Below are 18,837 nucleotides of genomic sequence, written 5' to 3'. Positions count from 1 at the left end.
GTTAAGATACATTTATACTTCACTTTTACCGTTTTTTTATTTTAATGATAAAATTTACTTTCGGTATGTAGAATTGTGTATACTTCTTTTTTGAGTTATAGTAACGCGTTAGTCTATCCGCATAGCAGCCTTTTACAATGTGATCTGATCATAAAGATTATTTTGTGTTTCATGGAAAGAAATTCTATTAGGTCCTCAAACATCTTTCTGTTCTAAGATGGCCGTCGTGTGTGCGCTGTATTTGCGGAAGTGGATATTGGTGTCCTTTCTTTATGTTGTCAGCTACAGTTTAAATGGCCTGATGCTCTGCCACTGGCAGCAGATCACTTACAGACTCAGCATCTCTCGACACTAACATTCCGCAGCCGTCAATCATGAAGTGTGGTGGAGTAGGAGACGTCAAGGTTGCCACCCCCGAGGTGCAGGAGTTGTGTGATCAGGTGAGACAGACCATCACAGATCTCTAATTTGAGTGTCTGAACAGTTTCTTGTTTTCATGCATGGTTAATATCAGAAATGAGCCTCAATTGAAGAGAATGGGGCAATCGAGACCGGATAGCGCTGCCCTCTACACTATAAAAGCTCCGCGGAGAGAAGGGCAGACATTGATTAAATAATCTGATATAAGAAAAACGAAAGTGAAGAGGGAGACAAAAATAGGGGTAGAGTATGTGGTGTAATGGCTAGAGCTGCTGACTTTGGAACTTGAGAATCCGGGTTGAGTCTTGGCGTTGGCTCGACATCCTGTGATTTTTGGCAGATCATTTACTATTCCTGTGCCTAAAAAAAATGAATGTGTCCATGTAAAGCACTTCAATACCTTTTGGGTAGTGTTTTTGCTATATCAAACTTCAAATAAAAAGTGAATGATGGAGAGGAAAGCCGAAGAGGGACTCAAACATTTCCTGGTCTATGAGGAAAAAGGAAGGATGGTTACAACTTCGCATGCACTGTCTTAATTCTTTCCTGCAGTCTAGGTCTTCGTTTAGATGTTGTTGGCATTCCAGGAGGGGGTACAAGATGTAGATTACAATCCACCAGTGGAATTTCCTTCATCAAAGGAAATGAATGGTAAAAGCATTTCTACTTGTGGATTCTGCTTGGGTTCAAACACTGCCTCCAAGCACAGTAGGACTTTCCGTTACATTAAGCAGCAAAGCAATTAAGGGGACTCATGAAAATATAACATTAGGTATAGTACAATGGAATTCAAAGGGCAGCCTGAGGTGATAGAGGCTGATAGGTGAGAGTGGGACAAGAGAAAAAGGGAAGGTTTGCAAGCTGGAGAAATAAAATTAAACTTCAAGGAGAGATCCAAAATGACAGGAGAAATATGGGAATGAGATATATAAAAATAAATGAAGAAAAAGCCCACAGGGGAGTGGTAGAGAGAGGGGGATTTGTATCTAGAGAGAAAGACACAAAAAGACAGACGGGACATGTGAGAGACTGATTGAATGACATGGGTCAAATGTCAGCCTCTAAGGGAGTAAAAAGAAGTAGAGTATCAAAGGAAAGAACTAGAGATAGGGGCAAAAAAGTGACAGCAGGAACAAGAGAGGTGTACACAGCAAGTAAGAAAGGGGTATAGAGATGGAGAGAAACAAAGGCATTTGGAATGAATTCCTGCAGCTTTTCCAGACTCAAATCCAGTCTCTACACACAATTTTATTTATTTATTTTTACTTTTTTTTGTATGTTCTTATATAGCGCTCGAATCACCGGGGAGGTATCTTGGCGCTTGCCTTGGGAACCCTTCCTGGCCTTTCCCTGTGAGATAGCCCCTACAGGGCATCCCCAAGGTGAAAGCCAGGCATCCCGCCGCGGGGGGCCGTTGTGGAGATTAAGCAAGCTTAATGCCCAGAGTTGCAGAGTGTGAACCCATGATTAGGTCAGGCACCGAAGCGAGAATTATCGAGTCCGTGGACATTTGAGCTCATGACCCTGCCGCGTCGGGAATTGAACCCTGGTCCCGGGTCTGACTTCTGCTTCAGGGTCTGCCTGCTCTAACCAGTGAGCCACATTTCTCCACAATACAAAAGATATTAAGTACGAAGCTGTATGCAAACCCCAAAGACCTCTCTTGCAGAGAAGCTTCTGAGTGACAACTAAAAGACCCCCTATTTCCTTGAGGGTGAACAGAAGCCTACAGACATGAAGGAGGCACATGGCTCACTGACTCATGGCCTGATAGAATACATGATATTGAGGGAATATTTAGGTGTGTGGGAGCACAGAATAATGGACTAGTAGATGACTAACAAATTCTGGCACCTGAAGTAGAGACATGTATTGGTGGGAATATTAGGTGAAGTGACCTGTGGGCGAATCGCAGTTGAATAATGGTGCCTAGTTTTGGCCAATGGTACTGACCCCATGAGCTTTGAAACCTTAATTTATTAGAGATTTCTTCCAAAATTACTCCCAATACTAAGCAAAGTTTCTTGAAAGGTCATTATCCACACGTGGGCCACTTTTTCTTTTAGTGCCCGGGCCTAATTTTGTTCTCAATTCGACCCTGATATTACCCCGCCCAATCGCTAGTGTCCTGCACCTGGGATTACCAGGTGAGGGAACTCAGTCCTGTGTGTGTTTAAAAAAAGAAAAAAGAGGGAGGCGCTTTCCAAGGAGGGACTGCACAACCATACCACTATGAAAGTAATTCTAGTGGAACCTGCCCTGCCTGCCAACAGCTTCCCCCTTCTCTGCTCCTAATCTTTCATTTTCTAACCGCCCAGAGCAGGTGGATAGTGGAGCAGGAAAGGACCTGCAATATAGATTTTATTTTTATCTTTTTTTATTAAATAAACCGGAAGCTGCATGTAATTCCACATTCCAGACAGAATTGCTGATAATATCTAGATTTAGGGATGTGATTCAGTCTAGAAACACTATTTCCATTCAGCCATACCCATTTGTAATCAGTCCCCAAGTCTGTGGTATATGGGTCAAATCTGGGCCCTGTCTAGAAGTCTGGCCTGCATGAGCGATTAACAAAACTTCTATCTCAGGCCTTTGTAATCTTCTTGGACCGTCCCCAAGAAGGCTTACAACAAACTCAAAGCAATGCAATATGAAAATAGAAATACGCTAGATTATATTTTTAGGCACACAGCCATATCTTTTTATAAAAGTACATCAAATTGGGAAGATCGGCTGGGGCACTTTGCACCAGAGTTTCAGAATGATCTCTGCCAGGGTTTAGAGCAGCGAGAATGCTCAGGATTGAGTTTAGAGGTGTGGGCAGCAACTCGTGATGCCTTTCAGTGCTATGACCGCGTCCACTAACTCAACTCTTCCCTTTCTACATCTAGCAGATGTTTGCCCTGCTTCCAATAGCAGATAGATTTTTATTTTAGTATGATCTTATATTGCGCTTTTTTTATTTTATTTATTTTTTAAGAAAAACAGGACACATTTTCTGTGTAGCTCCTTAAATCGACACCATTCTTAGGAGAACCTGAAACTATTACTCTTATATTTTTTTTCTTTTCTCTTTTGCTCCACAGTCCTGTTTTCAAGACCTGTGACCCAATATAAATGCAACTCTTTTTAATGTCTCCTAATATGGACGTTCAGCTTGTGTCCAAGAGCTTTGGAAAGCAGATCTGGTTAGCTGAGGAAGCGGGGATTAGAACTCCAGTCTCCTGGTCCCACAGGGGTCAAGAAATAGGTGAAGCAGGCCTACAAATGGACAGAGCTCACCCAAATTACACCGTTCCTGTACTCTGAACCTAAAGTGCTCTTTTGCCTGGTGCAAGTCATATCCTTGATGGGCTAAATTGTAGAAACCCAAAAGCAAAACTTGTTGTTCTTGTCCACAGATATGCAGGTCTGGATATGGACTAGTGAGTTAGAGGGATTGGTAGATTAGGGTGCATCAACAATTTTTGTATAGTTTTATGTATGGGCAATGTTGTTTTCAGAAAGTGCCATCTGTTGCAGCACTGCTCTCTGGACCAGAGTTACAATAGAGATGTCTTATTTATTTCTCCGTCTGTACCACACATGTATGCAAGGCCTATGAAGTGGATACGGCCAAGCAGAGCACTGCCCTAGCAGGTCCTGATTCAGGAAAGAAGTTTATTCCCATCTTGGCATAAACCGAACATTCTTTCCTAGTCCTTAAACAGTGTAACGAGTAAAGTCAGCTAGGCTTTGGGCAAACTCGAGATGCCCAGGGGCACTTGAGTTCTGTATTCGAGTTGACCCGGCTGATGGTGAAACATGCTTGACTGCTGCCGGTGGAACACCTTCCTAGAAGTTTTTAAACTCTGTGTTTAAAATGGAAAAACAAGACATTCAATGCTCTTTCACAGCCTCTGAGTCCTTCCCTCTTGATTCGTGGGAACCGCTGTCCCTTTGACCACAGGAATGCAGTAGGGCTGCACCCTTGAATAAAAGGGCATTGTGCAGCTGAAGTCCGGTGCCTCACCCCCAAGATGTGCAAACTCTGTTCGTGTTTGTCCTGCTCCTATTTATTCACGTTTTTGCAAAGTGCCTTTGTGTATCCTAGAGCGACGGTTACATACCTGGGGTAGTGTCTAATCGGGGTCACATCTCCATTCAGTATACTTCACGGCGCTACCGTTTTCTTACCAGGTTCTCAGTTAAATGCTCTGTTGCTGTTAACTTCTTCCTCGTGCTGTAGTTCTTAGAAATGTGTGATCTGCTTTAAACTTGTTATTTGGCTCCTTCATTTGTCTGTGTTCTTGGCCAGTGTTTTATCTGACGTTACCACCTCACCATTGCCTATTTATGGATCTCTGACAAGTCTGTTAAGTGCAGGTGTAGGCTTTGGGTGTCCCGTCCCACCTTTTTGTGCTTCAGACATAGCAATTCCCTGGTGATGAGGGGGACTTCCGACCAGTTTTCCAGCCTGTAGACATAACTATGCTCAGGTTTGTAGTTTTGCACTTTTTAGAATCTGCAAACTCTGTGCTACTGACAGAAATGACCCTGATTGCATGTTGGTAGCTATGTTCAGTTCACTACACTCCCACCCCCCTCAGATCTACTAGCTTGCACAGAAGGGATGTGGCTAGAAGCAGTCACCCTCCTGAAACTACAAAGAACTAAAAAGCTTGTACCATTAGCACAAGGTGGCCAAATGTGTCTAGAGTGAGCACAGGATCCAAAGGCTGGTTACTGGTGTCTGTAGAGTTGTCGAGGGCAGCCACATTCTTTAATGCTGTAGGTACAGCATGTTTGGTCTTCTACGATTTTTCTGCTTCTCAAAAGATGATGCATCCTTCACTCAAGCGCTGTTCACTGCCTCTAATAAACAAAACCTCTTATCCCCAAAGGTCGTGATGATGCAGTGTTAACCAGTGTGAACACAAGTAGAGAATGCGCTTAAACATTGAGCAAGGCGTAGGTGGCCTACTTGATACTGCTGGCATTTTGTTTATAGAGATAAAGTTAACAAAGCTACCATTTCATGTGTCCTCCAGACATGTTTGCCAGTCTAGTGGTGTTCTACAAATACCGCATATCTCGTTCTAGGCCTTGGATGCTTCCGTTGTCTTCTCTGCACAATTCAGTGAAGTGCCTGAGATAAGACCGCTTGTACAAACGCCACTTGTGAGTGGGAAAGCAGAACACAAGTGTGTGCTGTGTTCCCTGCTCAATCAGAGTAAAACTAACTTTGGCAAAGCCAATAGGTATCACTTATGCAAGAGCAATTGGTGTTGCCAGTGTGTATTAGCCATGGCGAATAGCAGTCATGCTGGTGTATTACATGGTTAAAAGTTAGTTTTGTGCAGTGTCATAGAGTGGAATATGTATAGTGTGGTAGTGCACTGCCCTTTGAGGCAACACATTTTCAGTTGAAATGACCACTACGTTACACTTACACAGGTATGCAGTTTATGAAACTATGTAGCCCACAAACAATTTGCGGAAATGGGATCATATTGTGTATTGATTTGTTTTGATCGTATAAAATATTTTGTGCTCGCTTCAGAATTAAAGAAATGCTTTCCTAATTCTGAAATATTTGCACAGTTCTTTATAGATATTTTACACTTGTTATATATTAGAAAACAATCTTTCCTTTCTCGCCCCCTAGACTGTCAAATAAATCCTGTCCCTTTAGAGTTGGAGAAAGGAAAATAAACACCAAGCTCCCGGGAAGATAGCCTGACTTTTGACCTCTTTCAATTCATCGCAAATGTGATGCGATAAACAGGCTCTCACCCTGGAGCATAAAGACTGCTTGTCAGCATAAAACAAAGCCAGCAAATAGAAGACAAGCAAATGTTAGTTATGTTATGTACAGCACAATTATATAGTGCATGGCTACTTAAGCAACTGGGTGTCCCAGTGCTAGCAGACCATGTGACCAGGTAAAAGATGGTAGAAAAGAGCCAGGTTTTGATCAGTTTCCTGAAGGCCCAATGATCCTGTGTGCTCCGGGCCATAAATGGAATGGAGTTCCAAAGGGCAGCGGCCCTCACCTTGAAAGAGCGCCCCCCTGCTCTGCACCTGCGTGTAGCAGGAATGCGGACCAAATGCTGGTCTGCAGAGTGCAGGGTGTGGGATGGAACATATGGTATGCAGAGCCCCTTCAAAATTTGGGGGCCCTGCCCATATAGGATCTTATGGGTGGTGCAGAGGGTCTTAAACTGGACTCTCTGTTCAATGGGCAGCCAATTGAGAACACAAAGAAGATTGGAAGTGCAGCAGTGTTTTGGCAGGGCAAAGAAGGCGAGCATTCTGTACCCGTTGGAGTCTTTTAGTAACAGTTTTATTTACGTCCAGAAAGTCCATTACAATAGTCTAGGCGGGAATGCACCACTGATTGCACAATTAATTGGCGCATCGAAAAAACCCAAGATGGGTTTTAGGCCACGTAGAAGGCCAAAACAGGTCCCTGCCACTTTTTTTGCATGAGACTCAAAGGAGAGGGTATTGTCCATAAGGACCCCTAAGTTCGTAACTGAATTTAAGGTGATCCTGATCTGGGTTGTTGAAAAATGTGAATTAAAAACAGAGTATCATCAGCATAGGCTATAATACGGATGTTCCGGGATTTTGCTAAAAGGGCCAGGGGCGAATACACGGTCCAATATTAGCAGCGTAACGCACATTAAAACCGATTATGTAAAACCAATGGGTGGGATGCATTATTAGGTGCACTTTCATAATGTCCCCAAGACGTCTTTAGCAACCAGACAGGTGAGCTGTTTGGTAAACTTCGACCTAATGACATTTATGATGGAATGCATGTACATCCCACTGTTTGGAAAAAGTTGTAATCCCGCAGAGTTATGTTGTGTTATGACAGAAAATCTGTTGAACATACGTTCTAGAGACTGCACACAGGGAAATGTAGTGTATGCTTGTGGTCCTAACAATTGGGATATTCTGCCTTAACCTCATCGCTGCAGCGCATATTTTTGCCCTACGCTGCTTTTTTCAAAAAGCCGCGTTAGATGACGAGCTCAGCTCGTCATCCGCACACGACCCCCCCGTGGCTGATGACAAGCTGAGCTCGTCATCCGCATCGAAGGGGTTAAAGCATCATTTGAGAATGTTGCTTTGTTGTAACCGGTCGACTCTTAAGCCAGAAGCAGCAAATTGAGTGGTCTCTCCCTTCAACAATAAATAAAACCATTTTTTTTGACTGGCTGCATACTAAGACGTGATTTGTGATTTGTTTGTGTTTGCTGCTCCAGGTCACTCTCATTCAGCAGAGTTCTAACACAAATTCAGCAGCTGCGTTAGTGGATCTTCAGTTCTAGTCTCTATTAAGTACCATTCTTTTTCGGCATCTTCTGTTCCCTGCGGTCTTGGCTGTGCTGCCTTACTTAGATATTGACAAATGTGTGCGGTGTCCCCTGCTAGATCTGGGTAAAGTGACATTACTCTTGCACTATGTGAACATCCCTCCGACTTTGCAGGGCAGAGTTGTTGTTTTATTTAGTGATGAATGGAACTCTGTCAAGAACATACTCCTTGGATGTTTTAAAAATTGCTCACAGGAAGTACGTTTGATATCCCAACTATTAAATTATATTGCCTTTAAGCAACTTCAAAGAATTTTGATTTGTTGTAATATGACCACTCCAAAGTCGGAAGCAAAGATAGCAGCCTTTGCACAATAAATTAGCCATTGGCATAATACCTTTTTTGAGACTGGTCATGGACTATGAATTGCATTTGTGTGTGGTTTTAAAAAAAAAGTTTTTTTTGTTTTTGGGGTGGGGGGGGGGAGGAGTTGTCAAATAGTAAATGCATGTTGAGCGATGTGATTTGAATTGCAGTACTTATCTTTAGAATTTAGCAATTTAAAAGTTTCTTGAGTTTCAAGTGAGTGGTGTAAACTGTATGCAGACTAAATTAAGTAGCACAGTGTGCTTCGGCCTTCAACACACTGTGAATGGTTCAGACCATGGCGGAAGCCTCCCAGGTGCTACGCAAATATTCTGGTCACTTCCACGCATGTACACGGCGCTGCCATAGAGCCAACGACCCTCTGAGTTTGCGATTCTCTGCATAAATCCCATTCAAATGTCCCCCCTTTAGTTCTCCACCATCGTTCTATTCCATCCTTCATTGCTTCATTCCTCTAAGTTTTGTATCACGTTTTTTTTCTCTCCTCTAGTTAAAGGCAGACGTGGAAAAGCATTCCGGGGAGAACTACAATGAATTTGTCGCCACTGAGTACAAGACTCAGGTTGTTGCTGGAATGAATTACTTCATTAAGGTAAGTGGACGTCAGTGTTTTATATGACAGGTCACTCAACTACATTGGTTTTATTGGAGATTCCCACAGTGAGCACATGTCCATGTTAATTCTTGAGGAATCTGGTGTACCCATCCAGCTGTTTACTGATGACTCTCATACATCAAATCAAAACAGGTTAGCCAGTGATCTTGGAACAGACGTGATTACTGTCCATTGCTGGCTTGCACCCTATGCTCCCGTTGAGACTGAATAGTCCCTTGCATGGTAATGGACATGGACTCTGCCCTGAGTGCCCCAAATGTAATGGTGTCTAGATCTCTGCTGATGATTTATGTAGTCCTGAGTGAAGCAATTGTAGATGGAATAGGTATGAAACAATATACTTATTTATGCAGTGACCTATATACATGTTAAATAGAATATTATGACCATAAGTAATATGTCCATTTGTTAAGCAGAATTAATGAGTATCTATATATTTCTAAACATGATTATTACACATATTTATACAAAGGAATAAACCTACGGGATATGCTGTATATTAGAGTGTGGTGGTTATGAGCCAACTCTTTAGTAGTCTTCTGAAGATAAGGTAGTTATCCGTGTATCTTATATTTGGGGGTAAAGAGTTCCATAATTTGGCTGCTTGAACAAAAGGTTGTGCCACCTATGGGTTTTTTTCTTCCCTTTCCGTGGCATGCGGACCTTCTGGCATTCAGGAAAGCCATCAAAACCCACCTCTTTCAGTAATCTCCCCTTCTCCCCTCTGATGCTTTCTTCTTTTCTGCCTTCAGCCTCTCTCGCAGCGCCGGGACGCCCCTTGGCTGGGGCAGCCGAGCGCTATATAAATCCCATTAACATTAACATTCTTGTATGGTGGGATTTTGAGGCGAGGTGTCACTCTAGAGCGGAGGTTCCTTTGAATGAATTTGGGGATTTTATTCCTCGCTTTTATTCCTCATGAGGAGCAGCCCTGTTCCATCTATCACTTTGTGGGTGATACAAAGCAGGTTGAATGTAGATCTCTGGTAACCAATAACCAATGTAGGGCCTTCAAGGCAGTGGAAAAGTGGGCGTGTGGCTTTATATGGTAGAGTAGACTGGCAGCAGGGTTCTGGATCCGTTGTCTTTTCATACTTAAGATCGGTGGTAGAGGTTATTGGTGTGATCGAGTTTAGACACAACTATAGAGATAGTAGCCTGGACCGTGTGTGGAAATCTCAGATGGGGGAAGATGCGTCTCAGAGCTATTATAGTAATGAAGCTTTAGCTTACTAGTTTGTCCACTTGGGCATTTGCTGATAGCTTAGAGTCCGTGGTAATTTTGAGGTTTCTTTCTTCCTTAGCTAATTTAGTCAGAGATCCAAGATCACTAGGTGGTGAGTGGGTCATCATTTTTCCAGTCGCCACACATGAGTATTTGCGTTTTGGAATCATTCAGTTTGAGATGGCTCTGTCATCCACTGATCAACTGCTCTGAGGCAACTGAAAATGTGAGCGTTTTAAATGTCTTTGGGACTGTCCAGTTTAAGGAGTATTTGTGAGTGGTCTGCATAGTTATAGCATGTGAGGTGAAATGCATTGAGCAGCGCTGGTAATGACTTCATGTAGATGTTGAATAGCATGGGTGAGGTGATGGAGACTAGAGGGACCCCTGCTTTTGTGAAGGACGGTTTGGATGAGAAAGTGGGGGTATGGATAACATAGGTTTTCTTTTGAAGGTAGGATGCCATCTAGTCTAAAGCAGTCTCCTTTATGCCGGCTTGTAAAGTCCTGGTCAACTGTGTCAAAGGCACCTGAGAGGTCCAAGAGAAGTAGTGCAGTAACCCAATTCCTGTCAATTGTGTTAAGCTCCTCCCAGATGGCAGTGAGGGCAGATTCTGTGCCTCTTTCTGGACGGAATCCTATTTGGTCGTCAAATTATGAAATTATCTTCAATGAATTTTTTTTTTTTTTTTTTTTTTACATATCAAAATACTTTTATTCACAAAAACGTCATTTCACATGTCTAAAAATCAGACCTCTGCAAATGGACCACTACTTTGGACATGTCCCACACAGCATCCTAGCTTAGACTAATTCTGAATTGTGAGATTTGCAGTATCATTCTCTCAATTACATTGACTTGTAATGTGGAAGTAAAAGTGAAAATCATGGGTATTGGTAATTGGGTAGATGATCTGTATGGTGCCAGGATTAGTATTCCACACAAATTGACATTTGTTAAGATAAATGGAAACCTCACAATTTACCTAATGGATAAAATGTCCTTGTGACTGCCTGGAATGTGGGAAAGTATGTTTCTAGACTGCAATAGGTTTCCCTGGTTGCAGGATATAAAATAACTGCGAAAAATGCAGATATGACAATGAGATAGGAAGCCTCAAAATTTAGCATCAGGTAAGCTTAATAATGTCAAGTAGGATCCACCGGGAACACCATGGAAGAAGAGCTCCCAAGACCTTCTCTGTTACTAATGGTGGAAAATATGCAACACTGCTCCAAAGTCAATAGAAACATCCACTACAAGATGCCATGCTAGATTTACTTTTTCTTCTTTGATACAAAGGTACAACCAAATGGCGATCGGATGTAGGAGGAGCTATGAAAAGTTCAACATTTTCTCGGTCAACCTGAAAATTCAGAATACGGATAGTGCTGTTGAGAAGGCATGGGGTCTGTAGAAGATAGCGCCTTGCTAATGAATTCCTGAGTCTTACAATGAAAAGCAAAACACCCTCTTGCCAGTTTGCATATGTTCTGAGAGACTGACAACTCTTTTCAGAAATCCCTTCTTAAATGGTTTGACCAAGACTTCCTTTCCAGGTATAATGAATAGTGAAGGGCATTCCATGAACAGTAGGAGTAAGGTAGTCCTATTCAACTGAATTGGAAATCTTATCAGATTTTCACTACTTGGGCTGAAATACAGGGGCTTTTCCGCTTCTCTGTCCCAGGATCTTCCCTCTTAATAAAGAGCCGCCCATACGTTCCACCAACTTGACCTTTCGTCAGTCGTCCTGGATTCACGCACACACAGCCAATGACATCCTTTATGAAATAGCGCAACTCAGAAGGCACAATGAAGACATCGGGTGTGACGTGCATCTGCGCGTGGGTGTAGAAACTCTCATAGTCTATGTTGATCTCCTCGGAAGGTGGATACAATGGATAGTAGCTTCTTTGGGTCAATACATGCTTCAGGATTCTGCTGAAACGGTCGGAGGGGCCCGAAGAGCTACTGATCTCCTCAGCACCCATGTGAAAGAGAAGGTCTGTAGACGTCACACCACACCGTTGACATCTAGGGTGCAGGGGTCAGAAACAAAATGCACCCTCTGTTTATCCTCTTTGGCGACATCGTAGCAGCTGAAAGGAGGCTGTGGATATACAAACTCGTGGTGCACATCTCTAAACGAAGGAACCACCACCAACTGAGAACCGGCGCTCCTTGTCCCTTCGATAATTGTCTTGAGGCACCTATTAAATACATCCTCAAATGGCACTGTAAGCAGACAGTTCTCAACTTGCTCATGCCTTGCATCCAAGAAAGGTCCGAGCAGAAAACAAACATCCGGCTTGTCTCGGTTCACAATATCGATAAGATCCATCATGGGGTCGAAAGTGATGCTGTCCGACGTTGTGTAGGGTCCACAGGCGATCAGAACCATCTGCTGCTCTATCCAGGAACTCATAGAAGTAGAAGTGGCTGAAGAGGATCTACTGGATTCTTATGGTACCCCAGCAAAAGGTTCTCAGAAACGGACCCTCAGCACGCCTGAGAACCCCCAGTCTAAGAGGATCTCTGCTATTGCCCGAAGTCCACATCTGCTGTTGTCACCCTCCAGCTTTTCACCCAGTGCTACCCCCTCTCAGAAGTATGGCACACGTGGAAGTCGAGGTGAGGTGGTCACCTCATTTGGAGCAGTACATGGTACCTCATGGAGTGGAAGTGGTGGCCATAGCGCCAAAGTGAAGCTCTTCGGCCCTGATGAGGAGTTACTCACAAAAAGCTACAAATTCATGTTCCAGAAACTTCTAGATATCCGGGAAGTTTTGTCTGCTAAAATTGAGGACCTCGGCTGTACCTTGAAGGATCATTTCCACATTGAAGAGTTCTCCGCAGTATCCATGCCTGCCCAGGAACCGGTCACGCTGCTGGGACAGATCGGCTGCGACAGCAATGGGAAGCTGAATGCCAAGTCTGTAGTCTTGGAGGGGGACCAGGAACACTCTTCAGGCATGCAGGTGCCAGTAGACCTGTCTGAGCTGAAGGAGTTCTCCCTGTTCCCGGGCCAGGTGGTAGTGATGGAGGGTACAAACAGCACAGGTCGGAAACTGGTGGCCTCCAAATTATATGAGGGGGTGCCGCTTTCTTCCTACGAGCCTATCTTCAATGAATTGTGACCTCTTGGGCGAACGCTGCTCTTTCTATCAGTTTGCACAGGAAAGGTCCATTTATAATCGGTCTGTGGCTGTCTGGGTTCAGCTGGTCCAGGTTCCTTTTCTTTAGTAAGGGACGATTATATGCTTTTTAGTAGGTCTTCTGGAAATATTCCCATAGTTTATAAACTGTTGATGATTCTTCTTACTGGTCTGGCAGCAGAGGTAGTTAGAAGAATTTTCTTGAAGGTTTGTGGTGGACATGGGTCAGAAGGCCTGCTGGCCTTTACCAGGTCCATAAAATCATTGTGTGATATTTGTTGGAATGAATGTAGGGGCTTGGTTAGCCTGCTCTTGAAGTGTTTTTAGGAAAAGGCTTTGTGCTGGTGGTTTTTAGGTCGAGCCTGAGCAGCGCATGCGCTGCTCTGTGAACCATGCTGTGTAGAGTTAGGAATTTGAAGATGCCCATATTTTTCATTGGCTTGTGTTGTCCTTTGTAAATGCTGGCTTCTGATTCCTTAATCGCCTTGTTAGTCCCTCCATGTCTTTATTTGAAACCTCCCATGGCAACTGGCCCTTTTACTTCTGTTGCAACACATTATGTTTTAGTTCGCTTGTAAGCATTAGTTTCTTTAATGCATTTTGCCCTACTGCAGGCACAACGTGCTTTCCTTGCAGTGCACCGTGCGCGCTTTCACTTTCCAAGCAGCTGGTACAATGACGGACGCAACTTTGGGATGCAATAGGTCTCACATTTACCAGAGTTTGAGCTATTGGCATTGTAAATGCCAATAGCTTAAACTCTCGCAAATGCGAGACCTATTCCATCGCAAATATCTTTTTGTCAAAGCCCCCATGCCATACCTTCATGTGCATGAATGCCGCCCCCATTTCTTTAGAAGAGCCGTGTCTAAGGAAAGTTGCAAGGCCGCTATTGACATGAAACTGCGGAATGGGGGTGTCTACAAAAAAAATGCATCCGTTTGACAAACGGATGCTTTTTAAAATGTATTTTTTATTTTTTTTAAAGCCTTGTGGGAGGGGTCCTGAGCTGAAGTGACACTAACTAAACTAATAACTGGAACGATGTTAAAATAAATGGAGTCTCCGAGAAAATCTTACACAACTAGCCATCTGTATTAATGACATTTTACAATGACTCCGTGTTGGAAATTAAGTTAGTGGTTGGTCATTTTAAAACTATGTATCATTAAAACTAATCCTTTTGAAAAATCACGTTTCACCTTACCATTTTTACATTTGCTTTTAAGCTTTTAAAAAAAAATTAAATGAAAAAGCTACTTTAGTAGCGAGGGTGAGCAGACAAAGGCTTCACGGAGGTAGTGTGGGCGGGGTAGTAAGAGCTTAGAACCCAGCAGCAGTCCCAATAACCTTGTTGAACCGGAGTGTTCATATTTCATGTAGGAGAAACTACTTTAATCTTTCAGTAAAACTAAATTCTACATGGTTAAACATATTAAAGGATGTTCAGCACTGAAGCGCTAAACCACGTACCCCCTCCCTCTCTGGTGACCCTCTCTGCACGAAGAGTCTTGTTGATCATGTCCGTGGGATCTAGATCTTGGGCATCAACATAATGCAGGTGCCGATACTGGAAAATACACTCACTGGTCAGATCTGCAACTCTGGTCAGTGTATTGTGCCCTGTTGCTGGGAAATGGTGATGGGGAGCAGTCGAGTTAATAAATGGGACCGGGAACGAGCTAGTGAGGGGGGAACTTTCAGAGGACTGGTTGCACTTAGCAGGATTACTAGGGAGCAAGGCTACTCTGGTGTCTGGTACTACACCAGAAGGTTCCAGATATTTAGACGCCAAGTAAAAACGCTACATTCAAGCATATACTTGATATTTAAGCCAGGAAAACTAGACTTCCGTCTGAGAAATTAATCGAAGTATTTTTACTATTGACTCGATACTAGGATATAAAATTGCAATTTCGGTGAATTTCAAGCCCCGATGAAGTCCTGGTGAAGAGTTAGCTAGGAATGTATGAAGAACCATATGCAAGGGGAAAAAAATAATCTGTCTAAAGATATATTGTCCTTCAGTGTGCATTCAATGATAACTCCGAAACTATTGTAGGTTTTCCTGGTATTAGAGGGCAGCGGTGTAGCCGCTCTTCTCTTGTGCCTAATTTATCTACTTATGGGATCTCTTAATTCACTGCATAGACTTCTTGTTTGCTTTCAAAACTGGTGACCTTCCAGTGCTAGTATGGCGAGAGTGTGCAATTCTCATTTTCATGGCCTGCTGCCTTGCACAGTGCTACTGATGCCGCGTCTCTTACGCCTCATTGGGAAGGAAGTTTAAACTCTCACACAATGACACAACTCCCCCATTGTCACTAATGTTTGATTCCCTGCTAGTCCTACTACTCCATTACTTAGCCAAAAAGCCCTATTTTGTTTTTGTCACTTGAAAAAATAACAATTATAAAAAATGAATGTTATGTTCCCACTCCTAATTGAGAATCCTTTCACAATCCCTTGTAAAAATAAGTCAGTCCCTTATTTATACATTTCTAAAAATCAGTTACATTTGTGTTCCCAGCATATGATGGGTAAAAAAAAAATATCTCTAGCCATAAACTTGGGCAAGAGCGATGCCATTCAGTGTGCTAAATAGGTTCTATATGAATATATCAGTCTCTGCCTGTCGTTTACTTTCAAAAATATGAAGAGTGCCTGTCGGGCTGAGCAAAACCCAGCCTGACACACTCTTCATGTTCAGTCAGGCAGTCGGGCGCTGTACATGTGCTAAATGTGCACGCGCCTGGCAGCCTAAGCACACTTTTACCTGGCTGAAGATTTCACTGCCCTGAGAGCATGACCTCCCCAGACAGACCAAGTGCTGTGAGGTCCCACTCTCCTGCCACCCCCAACCCCCTTCCCATACGGTGCTAATCACAGACTGACTCTGACCTGGGCACCTCTGCTTTAAGCCCTGAAGTGCCCAGGGCAGACTGTCCATAAGTTACACGCCATCACTGTGGTTCGGTGCGGTCAGCAAGTCTCACTAACCCCATCCTACTTTGTGACTAGTAAGGGAAGGTCCTCTCATTGGCTGTCCAATGATCAGGTCAGCCAATGAGAGGTGGTGGCAGGATCTTCTGGCAGTCCCCACCCAAAGCCTCCAGGAACCAGAGGCTTCCCTCTTGACACCCAATGTCACCGCCTAGTAAGGTGTGTTTTTTTTATTTACTTTGTATTAATGTTGGGGGGTTTGGGTGAATGTATGTGTATTTCTGAATGCTGTGAATGGATGAGTGAGTGCATGTGGATGGGTGAGTGTGCACCTGCTTGTGGCCTGCCCCACTGCTTGGGCACCAGAGTATAGACGGGGCCCCTGGAATTATGTGGCAGGGCAGACTAAATTAGGCGGCAGGAAAAAGCCAAATTGGGCATCACATTTTGGGACTGTATTACTTCATTATTTTGTATTTTTTCCACATAGTAATACTGTCTGGACCAATATTTCACCTCATTAGTACCAGTTTAACTGTTCAACACATAAATAAGCAACTGAAAGATGACCAGTTAACATTTGCAAAGTTTCTTCCATAGCATTCAGACCTATATCCCCTCGTTAGTAACATTTGATCTATTTGGACTAGAAACAATATATGTTTTTTATGGTTAAAATCTGCATATTGTGCAGCAGATTATGGATTGTGGCGCAAATCCCTAATTATGCAAAATGGGCTGCGGCTGCAGAGTCGCATAGTTCCAGTGGCCCTGAATATTGGTGTAACTTCAAGACTTTATTGCTGCATGTTTGCTGTACTTCCTCAGGCAACGTTTGATAATTTCATATAGATTGATAAGGTGTAGTATTTGTATCCGTCTCTTCATAGCATAGATGACTTGGGAAGTGTAAGACTGAGCATTTTGAATAAGGATGGGTCTCCTGGCCTTCCTTTCTCTGCACTCTCAAACATTAGCTTTTCGTGCACTTCCATAACCCAGGTCCCAGGAAAAATCTGAGCAGGTCTGCATCTTTCATCTGTTCACCATGAAGCCAGCACCCAATTCAAGCCTGGCCAGCTCTGTCGTGTGTGTTTTTTTTATTCTTTATACATTGACCTAGAAATGTTAGGAAGTGGGCCAATATTTACCAGTTAATGTATCTTTATTTTCTCTTTCTGTACTTGATCTAAACTTTTTTTTTTCTGTTCTTCAGGTCCATGTTGGCTGTGAGTCGTATGTACATCTGCGTGTATATAAGCCCCTTCCACATACCGGGAAGCCAGCCGAGCTTTCTTCCTGTCAGACGTCAAAAACCAAGCATGACTCGATAAGCTACTTCTGAGCCCGCAGCGCCTGCCCCCCTGGCCCACTTAATCATGGGTAGCACAGTTGCTTGATTTGTCGAAAGAATGTATTCTGCCTTTGCTGCTTCTGTGTAATGAATTCCAAGTATATCAAATTTACTTTTGCACATGTTTTGATAAAGTAACCATTTTAGACTTCATTTTGATTTGCGTGGTTCTTCCTGTTGTGTCGAGCTGATGGTCGTTGCTGAACGAAGCCAGCTTTCTGTGGTGGCCTTTTGGTTGCTCACTGTTTGCCATCTATCGCTAGCTCTCAAAGACCTGGTGTATAGTCTGAAATTAAGATCATTACTCCCACTTACCTGCCCATGAGTCGAAGGCTCCTAGTGTGCACCTGTGTGTCATCTGTTGCTACCCAACACACAAGTACACATCTCTGGAGCGTATGGCTGAGTTTAGCGTTTCCATGCTTTGTGTTGCAAGGGTTGGCTGTGCCATAGGACAGTATTTGTCAATTGATCCTGTATCCTTTCCTCCCCTGTGGTGAATTAATGTTAATACAGGTGTGACATCTGTATCTTTCTGGGGCTAGCTTCATTGATGGGCTGCACTCAGTTAGAAATTCCTGCCATTGGACTGCAGAGGTAAAATCTAGCAATTGATCATTATAGGTATCTACATAGATGTTACAAGTAATTGCATAAAAGCAATGGGTAGCAAACAATGGAACAGTGGAGAAATCTGTATTCTCTTTTTAGGATGGACTTGGGACTCTCACCACCTTATGTTGTATATTTGTATAGCGCACAACTCGCACAGGAGGGTGTCCTGGTGCTGAAAGCAGAAGTTGCATGGTCTAAGCCGGGGCTAGGTGAAGAGCCACGTCTCCAGTTTCTTGTGGATCTCAAAAGGCAAGTAGGATGCTCTGATGTGCAAGGGCTAGTAGTTCCAGGCTTTAGGATTGAGGTAGAAGGCACGACCACCAGTTCTAAATATGTTGGGCAGGGGCTGCATAGGGGAGGGTGAATGGGAGTCCAGCCGAGCAGAGGTGTTTGGTAGGCTTATGAAAGTTTAAACAATTGTTGAGGAACATTGGGTCAATGTTGTGTAAAAGTGGCATGGGGCGACTACCACCAGTCAGACCATTTCCTTGTGGACAATGCAGTGTCCCAGAGAAGGCCACTGATCCGGTTGGGCTTTAAATTAGACTGAAACATGTTAAAGCATTGATCCACAGATGTAGGAACATAAATTCCTAACTTACACCTTTTGGATTATATTGTCTTTTTTTTTCCCCTGGTCTCAGAGCGCTTGACAATTAATCATGTGTGTAAATAAAATTTATATATCTCAACCAACTCAGGACGGCAAAACACCCACATTTTCCTTGGCGACTACAATCTCCATTGGAATGATTGCTGTGACACAGTGGTGAATAGCCTCAAAAACTTCCTTGACGCCCTTGATCTC

The 18,837-nt window shown here is 43.3% G+C and overlaps 1 protein-coding gene and 1 pseudogene across 2 annotated transcripts; one reads left to right on the top strand and one right to left on the bottom strand.

Annotated features, from left to right (window-relative positions):
* The first annotated feature begins 274 nt into the window (after nt 1-274).
* LOC147699056 (cystatin-B-like) lies at nt 275-17,567 on the top strand. Its single transcript, XM_086935633.1, has 3 exons — nt 275-440; nt 8,609-8,710; nt 17,277-17,567. The coding sequence occupies exons 1-3, from the start codon at nt 375-377 to the stop codon at nt 17,403-17,405; spliced, it is 297 nt and encodes a 98-aa protein (XP_086791759.1). The 5' UTR covers nt 275-374; the 3' UTR covers nt 17,406-17,567.
* Nucleotides 10,663-12,387, bottom strand: LOC147699057 (DNA polymerase alpha subunit B-like; annotated as a pseudogene). Its single transcript, XR_015299252.1, has one exon. The product of XR_015299252.1 is annotated as a DNA polymerase alpha subunit B-like (transcript).
* Nucleotides 17,568-18,837: the final 1,270 nt, after the last annotated feature.

The sequence above is a fragment of the Lissotriton vulgaris genome, chromosome 8, assembly GCF_964263255.1.
Source record: "Lissotriton vulgaris chromosome 8, aLisVul1.2, whole genome shotgun sequence".
Lineage (NCBI taxonomy): Eukaryota > Metazoa > Chordata > Amphibia > Caudata > Salamandridae > Lissotriton > Lissotriton vulgaris.
This window is presented reverse-complemented; position numbering and strand designations above follow the sequence as displayed.

Excerpts from the sequence above, each read along its gene's own strand:
- LOC147699056 (XM_086935633.1), top strand. The coding sequence starts at position 375 with ATGAAGTGTGGTGGAGTAGGAGACGTCAAGGTTGCCACCCCCGAGGTG. Across the intron at positions 441-8,608 it reads TGCAGGAGTTGTGTGATCAG|TTAAAGGCAGACGTGGAAAA; the intron begins GTGAGACAGACC and ends TCTCTCCTCTAG. Across the intron at positions 8,711-17,276 it reads GAATGAATTACTTCATTAAG|GTCCATGTTGGCTGTGAGTC; the intron begins GTAAGTGGACGT and ends TCTGTTCTTCAG.